A 12,203-nucleotide genomic window follows, 5' to 3' on the forward strand; every position below is an offset into this window, starting at 1 on the left:
AATTTTGTGAGCATGTTCAGTAGGTCTGAGAATCGGCCAACATCTATTTTTCATAACCCCCCCCCCCCCATTTTTTAACTGCGCGCGGACGGAGTCGCGGGCGACAGCTAGTATTATTTGCAAATTCAACATGTACAGGTGTAAGAAACAGTCAGCTATATTCTTTTTATAGCATATTTTTAACTTTTTTCCTGCTTATTTTAGTGAATTACATGCTCACTATATAAACAATCATCCAAGGATTAGATATAATTTGGACAATTTTTTTAAATTGCATTTTCATTTTGAAAAATTACACAGTTTTTTTTAATTTCGATTTTGGTTATAAACAAGTTGGATCTTAATATTTAGGTTATTTTGAGGGCACAGGTGCAGTAGGAGCTGCTGCCACCCTTTGTTGCGCATCAGATAACTTAGGCGTGTCTGTAGCTAATGCTCTAAGTTGCTGTTCAGCCACTGCGTTCACCATCTTTGTTACCTTTGCCTTCATCTTATTTTTTTCTACAGCATTGTTTTTACTCCGAACTGGTGCGTTGCTACGTTTTGTCACCGCTTTCCCTTTATTTTTCTTGACTTTAACACCGGATGGTAATTTACTTTTCACTTTCAGTTTTCCTTGGGCCATTGTTTTTATATAACTAGTTTACGAAATTAGTAAAATAACCCATAAAATAACACCACTTCAAAAAACGTGACTGTGACACTGACATTTGACATTGACGTTCTCTGTTTAACTTGCCCTACAAATAAATTTTAAATGTCAAAAGTCCAATCGAATCGATAAAATCGAATGATTCTTTTGATCATTATGTGTTTTAATTTTGGATAATTCTATTTTACCTACAAGCTATAAATACGCTATTTATTAATTTACTAGACCAATAATTAATGATCTTTCATAATCCCAAAATAGAAATATAATTATTTATGGATTCAAATTTTTACAATAATTGAGAGTTGATTTTGTGGAAAATCGATATTGAATATGATATTTTTTATAATTAATAAAAAAAATTATCCTATTAAATCTTTTATAAACACCACGTTAATATTAATAACACATATTAAAAAAATAAAATATCTAAATAAATCTGCTATATCACTCTGTATTAAACTGTCTATAACGTAAAGCTTCAAAGGCGCTTTAGCACTGATCTCGTCGTTCTATCAAAGAATTATGGGTAATATCCGTTCATCTTCTTACGTTAGCGACACGAAGCTTGTACGAAAATGAGGTAGTAAATAGTTCAATAATATGTTTGCTAAAAGTCTTTTTCCAGAGAAGTTGCAGTTAGGTTCAGGTTTACATTTAGAAAAATATTGTTATGCTCCTTCATTTAAAACGATACATAAATAAAATACAGTAGATGCTTACAAGAAATTTCTGTGATTGAACCTGGAATGATGCAATGTTATAGTAAATAACCCAAGAACATTGTGCATATTATTTCATGCGCCTGTTTCAACAATCAGAGCAAATCCTCGAAAAAAATATCTCGATCGATCTTTTCATTCTCTTGTTAAAAGTTCCCAGTCAAGAACATTATATAAAAAGTACCTATTTTAAAATACTATTAAATGAGGAAAATTTAAATGAAAGAATTTACATAATTATTATACTAAATTGAATGACATATTAAGAATATTCATACGTATTTACCGCCAATTAAAAATTTTATGAATCATGTCTGAAAACGAAAATGATTAAAAAGCAGAAAATCATTTTCACCTCATCAGTTTTTCCGTTCGCCATATTTATGCGGAATTAATAAAAATAAATGGACAATAACGAACCAATTAATTTTATACAGGCAACTCGACTCGGCAATTAATGTTCTGTGAAATGGAATCATCCAACCTTTACTAGCACTTGAATAATTTGTTAAATAACTTAAAACAAATCATTTCAGCTACGTAATAGGCACTACAATATAACAAACAAGTGTCACGGCAATGCAATTTTACTGTAATATTAGCAAGGGACGACAAACTTCAAGCCTTTAAAGTCTTAAAATATGATGACAAGCCAGCTTCATAAACGCCCAAAAATAATTCGCCAACAATGCATGAAAGTGAACTATTAAAAATACTTTTTCATAAATTCAGAACAAAATTTCACAATTATGTTTTGATAAAATTAGTAAAAAAAAAAAGCACGCCAAGCCTGGCTCTATCTAGGTTTAATTTCCTCGTCGGTGTTTCTCTGAGATTAATGTGCCAAAAGCGCTGCTGTGCGAAATTCTTCATCCAGTCAATTGCTATTTATGCGCACAAGAGATTACATTATTATTTTATAAAATATTAACTGTAAGCTGTAACAACATACAATTGACGCTCTCAGATTTATATTCATCAAGGCAAAATCACTAATCATTGTTGTTTATAATTGTTTATAGGTTCATTCTTTTTCGTAGAATTCTTAGTGTTCATTTGATGGTCGTTTAATTAAGGAAATTATTTGTTTACCTTTATCTGACTTTTTATTTAAGACTTTCTGCTTTTCTGCGTATTCCCGAAAGTATTTCTTCTTTTAGTGCCATCTAAAATAGAAGAGTAGTATAAAAAACAACTTTTTTCTTCTTTCACTGATAGAATAAGGTCGGTAAAATTGTTAGTTATTATAATACCTCAATTAATTAACTAGAAGAGTTGATAATAATATTTGAGAATTCAACAACACTATAATGTAACCGGTAGCATAATTAGAATGTCCAGTATGAACCTAGCTCGTTATCCCGCCTAACGGTCTAATAAAGAGTGCACGTGCTCCTAACAATGTGGGTCGGCTTGCAGAACTTATAGTGGTCATTTAATTAATAATAATGAACCTTGGACCTTAATTACTAACAGTCATATGGCAATAAAAATATTCAAATATACTACTAGTTTGGTGCACAGAAATATATGAAGTTTATGTTAATATTCTGATTAAGTTAATCAAGCAGTGGATCGATCATAAATCGTTCGATAAACCGGAAAATAACAGGCTCTTTAAGTTACATCAAGTTAATTATATGTATATATAAAAACGTTAAAAAGAAAAAAATAAAGAAATATTTATGAAGTATTAGGATCTTAATATAGTTCGCTCCATGCATCGTTAAGCTCTCCTAAGTGTTTCAATGTTTCCCAAGACACGTCTCGCAATTTATGAGCGAACTTTCATACCTGCTCCTGATATTGATCTTAGCTGGAATTTTCATCTCACTCGCAAAATTTATATTTGTTTACTTCGAGTTTGTGTTGAAGTTATTTAAGAGACGTGTTTATTTTGAATATATAGAAGACAGTAGAAACCAGTTAATTATTTTAAAATGCAGTATTAATTGTAGCGAACAATTTGTTTACTTTATATTATCCGCCTTATAGAAAAAACTATAGACATATCTGTTATTAAGACTATCAGTTATTGCGACTGAATAGCGCCGATTTCTTCGATGTCACTATAAGCAGTTTTGACTACATAGCGAAAAACTTATTTAAAAATAACACTGGCATAAAAAAGAAATAAAACTAAGAAAGTGCGTGAAGTTTCAGTCAAAAGCACTGAGAAATAAGTAATATTTCTTCGTTCATATTTTTTACATAAGTTCAAAAGGATAAAAACAAAAGGTATCTTGGCAAAAATTCGTATCCGCCGAAAAGTAATGGCCGTACTTATTGTCACTTTTGGAAGTTGTTAAACTCTGAGAGTTTAAATTGGGGTGAGAAGACGGCAGATTTTTTTTTATCTGTTTCGCAGACATCGTAAAAAGAATTCTAACTATCCGTTATGATTTAAGGTATATCATAATTTATTATTAAAATATGAGTTATGTAACATTTCCGTTATTTGTTGTACGAATTGTCAATTAAATTATACAAATTGCTGATTGTTGACATTTCAAATTAACAAATCAATGTCATGTAAATAGAGAGCAAAGTAAATAACATTGTTAATGCACGCACTGCGCTTTTTTGAAACATGTTGCCACACCAATTCATGTAACAGTTTTCACTGCAAAAATACTGTTTAATACAAACTTGTTCTTTACTATATTAGCTATTTTACGTTCAAATATAAAACTAAATTATCTCAAGGTAATCATTGCCACGTACAATGCAGATGTGTATCTTTACTTAAAGCTTCTTTTTATTTTAAAGTTATTAATAAATATGTTTTAATTTTTAAATATTAAACAGTGTTATTTTGTGTATTTTTATGGATACTTTTTTCATATTTATGAGAAACCTTTAAATAAATGCAATTCCTTTTAAAACAAAATATTATCCGAGAAGGAAATATATGTGCATATTTATATTATTTAAGTTACCCATATACATATTTATCATTGAATACATCTACACTTGAACTTAATTAAGTAATGAGAGCTGCTACGTGCTACGGGCTGTAGAGCTCTCGTAGCATCGACATTGTTTATTATTGATACATTACGAATGGAATGAAAACAAGCATAATTCAAGTGTTATTATAGGAAATAATCGATAAACAACAATAAATTTTATTTCACAGAAGCTGTACCATTTTGCATAAATAATGGGTACAGATGTACATTTGTTTTTTTATGTTCCCAAAACATTGATCAGATCAACAGTGGTAGACGCCAGCAACAACAACATCTGTGGTACGAATTGGCCGGCTCGCCCGGTGAAATATCACGACCACATAGAAGACAGGCGTGAAGTGGAAGTAATTCCGCGTTTCGTCTGATGAGTGTGCTGTCGGAGGTCTGATTTTAGTCCTCTTTCCCTTCCCACCCTTTTCTTATAAAGAAAGGATGGTAAGGTGGATTTGATGGAAGAGGAGATGCATAGAAAGGTTAAATATTCTCTTTTTGTGCGTCTCCTCCTTCGTCGTAGGCAGCGCATCTGCAATTGCGTATTTCTATGTCCAGCGGTCGCTTCGCCATTTCGGCGAATTCATGTGACCGCTTGTAACGGTTACTCTGCTTCACTAATTAGACATTTTTTCATTAAAAAATTGTGCGGAAAACACACAATTTTATATTAACTTTATTTCCGCAGACCGAAAATTTGAGGCATTGTTTGAAGCTACGATGTTTAAGTAACCTTATTTAAAAATGAAAGGTACGTTAAGTGTGCTCAGGTTTTTAATTAAAACTTTTTAATTTCGTAAAAGTTTTCGGTTTACGTTCACCTTTGAATGTTGGGAAGGGATGTTGTAATTATACCTTTCTACGACGAGATCAACTTGTTAATTATAAACGTAGTATTGATATAATTTCTAATTATTTAATTATATTTAATTAGTTTTCCATTACCAACACATTGAACGACGGCAACGCATCTACGGTTCCTCTAGAGTTGGGGATGTCCATAAGAACCGGTTCAATTAATATTATGCGATCAGCTCGTTAGCCCCCTTCTCCTAAAAAAAATGATAATTTTTTTTTAAGATCAAATGAGAACATTATCAAATAGAAACATAATTTAAATATGATGTTATTCACTGAAATTATATGCGATTAAAAATTATTTATAAATAATAAAATTGATAAACTTAATTTTCTATGCTCTTCTAAAGGTCAAAAAATTTATATGAACATAAAAAGAGGGCAGGTCGTTTCACGCTAGGAGGGTTGGAATGTTACATTTCATTTTTCATATTATATTATAGTAGCTCTAAGTTCGTGAGAAAGTAATTTACCCGAAAATAAACTAGCCTTTTATATTCCATAACCACTAACATAAAAAAACAACATACAGAAATAACTTTAGCAACTCATACTGTTGTAACATTCCTAATTTTCCTTTCCTTCATTTTTTTATAATTTAGAATTCATTTAGGCCAAAGTAAGTTATCTTTTTTTTGTTATTATAACTAACGCTAAGCATTTTAATAACACTTTCACAACACTAACATTTTCTCATATGATAAAAAAAATCGAAAATATTCCTTAATTTCATATCATCAGCTCACTATATATCGCCACCGAGGGGCACGGCGTCTACACTAAGTTAGTCACCCCTAGTCATCACTAAGCCATAGTCAACCACGCTTGCTAAGTGCTAGTTGGTTGACTTCAACATAACTTTGAATTTCCTCGCAGATATGTGCAGGTTGCATCACAATGTTTTCCTTCAATGTAAGAACGGCGTATAAATGTACTTATGTAAATCGAAAATCACATTGGTACATAGCGGAATTTGAACCTCCAGAATGCAAGTCAAGTACTTAAGCCACCGACGCTTTTTATTTATTTTAGTAAATACTTATTACAAACACACACGTTTCAATAAAATTCAATGAGATTGCAAACATTTGCTAAGATAATAACAGCGTTAGAATAAACGTTGATATAGGGGATAAGTTAAGTCATAATCCGTTCCTAATTACACAAACGGTTGTCTTTTATTGGCCTCGAGCACTTGATGATGCAATTAACATTCGATTGCTTTCACATTCCGGACTTTAATAAACACGTGTATCCTTTCTCTGAAATTGTAATTAACTGTCACACATTTTTTTAAACAATACAGCAAAGAACAATAAAACAAAGCTGTACATACATGTACAGCAAAATACTAACCATAACAAACTATTCTAGCCTCGCTTGGATTATTGGATAAACTTAGAATGACAACATTTTTTAATAAGAATAAGGCTACGCTTGGCAACGATTTCATCAGTAGGCCTAGCTGCAATATTTGTGACAATCGACATCTTATCGTCAACGATAAAATTTATGCAGTCCACAGTGGGCGGTGAGCGGATTATCGGGCGTGAAATACACCAAAAATCTCATACTATTTTTTTAATTTATTTAGGCATTGGACTCATACTAATTTTGACATAATTGACGATGACAATACGATGGCGATTGTCACAAATATTCGTGCTAAGCCCACTGATAGAATCACTTTGATTATTTTGATTTAACCATGGAAGAATATTTAAAATCAACCAAACTTTTTAAATTTATTGCACAGAAATATTCAATTTTTTCTCTTTAACTGTAATCTTACTAATATTATAAATGCTAAAGTTTAAATGGATGGATGTTAGTAGATCGTACGGTAGGTAGGGTGGTAGCTTATCTTGATGAAATTTGGCACAGATATACAACATAGTCGGAGTCACTCGCGACAGATAGTAAAGGTATAGATTACTGAAGACTATATACTACATACAATGTCAAACAACAAGAACAATATTAATTACATTATCACTGTTTGAAAACAACATTAGAACAAATTGTTCTTACTAGTTTGTGTTCTAACTAGTAGATTGTTCACATTCAAACAATCATGGAATGTAATTTCTTCCTATACCATTTTATAGTTACTTTTATGCTTTGCTGTTAAAGTTACGAAATGTTTAATTTTTTACTAGTATTTAAAGATTATTGAAATAAAATTTTTACTTAAGCGAGAAATTATGTTCTAATATTCGAATAAAAAACTTCAGTTTTTTTTTAAATAGAATACTTTAGGCCAGTACTCATTAAAAATTTAATTTATAAAGCTACAAATTGTTTGAAATTATATTTAAAAACAGTTGACTTTTAACTTTATATAAAGTGAAATTATTCTATTATACGAGATTTCAATTTTTAGAACAGCTTGGAAAATAGAAAATCTTCTTTAAAAAGTTCTTTCTTATCGTACATTGTAATTTTATGGTCTAGGTACTTCAAATCAAGTTGAGCGGGTGTGTATCTTGTTGAGATAGAGAAGGGAAATTGTTATGAGAAGTTGTTTAAGAGCTTAGGTAATTCGCTTCCTCACTCCCGTATACTCAGTCGTAAAAATCACATAAAATCTTCAATAATGTCTTCTCTCTATACCGTGATTAGACTTTATGAGAACATGTTACTGTACCTTGTGATACTTTTGATATTAAATGTACGATACGTTGTTATTGTTATGACAGGTACCTAATCCTGTGTGTATCTTTTCAATTTATGGTCAATGTACACAAAAATATTACTAACTAGCAGTTGCCCGAAACTTCGTCCGCACGGAATTAATACATCTGGAAATAAATATAGTCTATGTCACTCGGAGATGTAGCTTCCCAACAGAAAATTTTTCAAATCGGTTCAGTAGTTTCGGAGCCTTTTCAATGCATAAAAACAAATAATCAAGTCTTTCCTTTTTATAATATTAGCTTTTACCCGCGACTCCGTCCGCGCGGAATAAAAAATAGAAAACGGAGTAAAAATTATCCTATGTCCTTTTCCTGGTTCTAAGCTATCTGCCCACCAATTTTCAGCTAAATCAGTTCGGTCGATCTTGAGTTATAAATAGTGTAACTAACACGACTTTATATATATAAGATTATGTATAGTTAAACCTAATATACATGTATCTAGTTAATAATTTCATCTTAAAATGTAACAACAACCTTGAATGAGTCTGCTATAAAATTAGAAAAAAAGAAATAATAACTAAAATCTCACCGCTATAACTATTACAATCTGCGCTACAAATACTACAAAAGTAATTAAACGTGTAGCATACAAAAAGGTATTTCAAAATAGTACAGAGTTCATTCTGACCGCAAGGATATTGGATTTAAAAAATAAATGAAAAGAAGTATTAAATACGTTGAAAGCGACCTGAGGCAATGTTCCTTTGTGTATCGCTTTCAGTACTCGGTTTAGCCATTCAGCTTCTAGAACTACTAAATTAAATTAATTTCTACTTTAAAGTGCATTACTGCTGCTCTTTTACTAACCTATAAAAAAGTATTCATATTACTTATTTTGACGCACTTTTAAAGCTACCTCAGGCTACAATTCCGATTTTTTTTTAATCGTAATAAAAACTCCTATAGAGTAGTAAAACTTTCTAATTAATATTCAGACGTGGAACATAAACCTACAAAACTATTGAAGTTTAGAACTCACGAAGTAATATATTTCCAAGAATCTTATTACATTATCTTATCTATTAAACACAAGTTAAACATGCGCTAATATATAAAGGCAACTTTACAGTCTTGAGAAATTGTAATTATAAAATGATAGACACTTACTGGGTACTAAAGTTTTTTTTTATATTCGATAATGGAGGTAAAGTTTTGTGAGTTCTTTTCTTTAAAATGACTACAAGGCAGGTGTAATTCTAAAATATGTATCTTCAGATTACGAAATCTGAAAATCTGAAATTAATATATAGAGGAGCAAAAAGGACTTTCTTTTAAATTATATTTTTTAATTAACCGTAGAATACTGAGGTGAAAACATAAAAATGAACATTTTTCTAAATGTATCTGTAGAATGTTACTCAAACTTTTTCTTATAACGAACGAAGTTATCTTGATTTGGTCCCTTGCGAGGATAACAAGTATGGCCGAATTGATTTGCATCCCATCTAACGAGGACGGTCTTCTTAAATTGATTTAAGAAAATCTTCACAAATGCTTTGTTAAAGAAAGTTTCTCTTCCTAAGATTTTATTCAACCTTCCACGATTCCACTGAAATGTTGTTCAGGTGGAGCCAAAACACATTTTTTGAATATTTTCCATCTGCGTTTCATCTGTTGAGTGTGCTTGCCGGGGGCTTAATTTTAGTCCCCTTTACCTTCCCACCCTTTCATTACTATCCATAGTAACGAAAAGTGAATTTGACGGAGGAAGAGACGCATAGGAAGGGGAAATATCCTCTTTCTGTGCGTCCCCTCCTCTATACATAAAAGGTATTCAACGCAATTATGGATGTCAGCGGTCGTTTTGTTATTTCGGTGAATTTAGGTGACCGCTCACTCGTTTGCTTATGATATAAAAAAAGTTTCTAAAGTTCAAAGTCTGTATGTTATAAACAATGAACCAGCGATATTAAAATAAAGCAGAATCTTCTTAATTTAATTGGTATCCGCTTTAACATCGACTTTCGTGAGGTCGGTTATTCAATTTGAAAACAAAAGATTTCCTTATTTTACCCAACAAAAGAGAAGCGTGAGCTATTAAAAGTGATAACATTGATCTAGCTATGAGCTAAAATATGCAAGACATTGTACGAAACGCGGTTCCTTCAATTTGGAAATAATCCAGTTTGTCTGCAATATTAAGTTATTAAACTTCATCTCTGTTTTATTCCTACCCATTTTGTTCCCTCCCTTTTCATTTTTAAATATTTTTTTTAAAATTATTTAGTGACTTTACTATACTCACTTTTGAATTTGGAATTAACCTGCAAACCATATTTAATGGATTAAACGACCATTTATCATTGGGATTAACTAATAGGCATTGTATCGGCTGGTCGTAATACATCATGTGCTAGCAGCTACTTGCTGCTAATGGGGTTCGAGCTAAGCGTAGATTTACGTGGGACATTGATTTATATTATACAACTTATTTGACCGTATTAAACGCTTAACAAGTGATTGACGTGAAATTCCATCTTCATAATATTTATGTTAAAACATATATGTATACAGTCCTATCTGAATAAACGAGAGTCCAAGGACCGCGATTCTATCTCTTATAGAAGTTTCTAACCCAAGGAACTCATGGAAGTTGTCCGTCAGAACGGGACAGTGACTCTCACTAATAGAAGTTTCTAGCTTCTCCAGGTTCGAATCCATATACTTTTTTACATACATGAGAGGTATACTTATTAACATTATTAATTCGAATATTATAAATGCGGAAGTTTAGATGGATGGATGGATATTTTTTTGAAGGTAGTAGAATTAAGCAAATCATCTTATTCGAAAGATTTAAATTTAGATCTCTTAAGTAGACAGGTTCTCGTCTTTCTGTGCATTAAATGCATGAACTTATATGACATTAAAAAACCGTTCAGCGTATGCAATATTTTATACTGGCTTTAAGATGAAAGAGGATTTTATAAAAGTGAGAATAGCATTTCACGTGAGAGAGATTTTAATAAAACGTTGAAGATAAAAGAAGTGAAAAATTCTCTATTTACAAATGTTAAAAAATACCAATACAGGGAATGCATTATTTTATCCAGTTATTCGATAAAGGAAAATTACAATCTATTTTAGGTATTATTTACTCAAGCTTATATGGCTTTGTGTTGAGCGTAATTTAGTAATGAATATTAAGGATTTCCTTAGTTAAGGAAATAAAATGAATTTGCGTTTATTCAATAATTTTGATTTCACTACAATTTTATATTATGCTCTTAAATTACGTTATTTAATAAACAGGTTAGGAAATAACTTTATTATCGTCTCCGCTGCAGGATAGCCGTTTTAATTAAACCACCAATAGAGGCTCCGTCTCAATGTTTACGTAATTAGAAACGGATAATGGTTTCGCTTATCCCCACTGTCAACATCACTCGCTATCCTCTCCAACTAATTTGATGTTATTTTGTTCTTTGTTACATTATTATAAAGAAGAAAATGATTACTACCAGAAATTGTTAGAAATATAAGAAGTACGTTTTTATTTCTACTAGAAAGTAAACTGTATGTTGGAAATGTGAAGACACGTCAAGTCACGTTTTCAAATATAGCTGTGTATTTTCTACTTTTGTTCTCGTTAGCTTTTTAATTAAATTTTTGTATCTTTGTGCCAAAAATGTAATTGAAGCTGACTATAAATTATATTGTAGATCGAAAGAAGCGTTTCAAAAATAAACCTTTCGTCTTTTCTTTAGGAAGCGTCTCGGAATAAATCTGCGCTATGATAAAAATCTATTTTCATTGTCCAAATACTTCGCTCTGATGTCTTTGGAATTCAATGAATTTTTAGTAGAGCATTTTCCTTCGAAGCATTGTCTAGAAATATCATTTCTGGAAGAATTTAAATGGATAAAACCTTTTAAGTTATTTTCTCAGCCATTAAAGATTTTACGTTGAAGGTGCCAGAAAATAATCTTTGTTTATTTTTAAACTTTTTATGAATACTTTTTTCCAACTTGTGGCCAAAAAGATCGAAAGAGTTTTTGTATTACGGTGTTATTTTTTTACCACGCAATCATAGTCTGTGAGGTTTGATTGCTGTAAATTATTTGTAGTTTTTGTAATCTATATTTTCATTAGGTATTTGAATTTAATTTTTCATCGAATAAAAACTATATACATAATAGTCGACGATTCAAGCAATTATTAACTCCTAACAAGATTTGTTATCTTCTATTCACTGAAAGTCTGTTCGTAAGTAGCTGTTAAGCTTCATTCAGAACGATTTTCTGAAGATTACTTACGGATTTTTCATACTGCTTCTGAAAAAATGATTCACGTGTGAGAAATGATAGCT

At 31.1% G+C, this 12,203-nt stretch overlaps 1 protein-coding gene across 1 annotated transcript; it reads right to left on the reverse strand.

Annotated features, from left to right (window-relative positions):
* Positions 1 to 298: 298 nt before the first annotated feature.
* Positions 299 to 713, reverse strand: LOC106719043. Its single transcript, XM_014513285.2, has one exon. It carries the CDS (start codon positions 623 to 625, stop codon positions 353 to 355), a length of 273 nt encoding a protein of 90 aa, XP_014368771.2. The 5' UTR covers positions 626 to 713; the 3' UTR covers positions 299 to 352.
* Between the last annotated feature and the right edge of the window lie 11,490 nt (positions 714 to 12,203).

This window comes from Papilio machaon, chromosome 2 (assembly GCF_912999745.1).
Source record: "Papilio machaon chromosome 2, ilPapMach1.1, whole genome shotgun sequence".
Lineage (NCBI taxonomy): Eukaryota > Metazoa > Arthropoda > Insecta > Lepidoptera > Papilionidae > Papilio > Papilio machaon.

Excerpts from the sequence above, each read along its gene's own strand:
- LOC106719043 (XM_014513285.2), bottom strand. The coding sequence starts at position 625 with ATGGCCCAAGGAAAACTGAAAGTGAAAAGTAAATTACCATCCGGTGTT.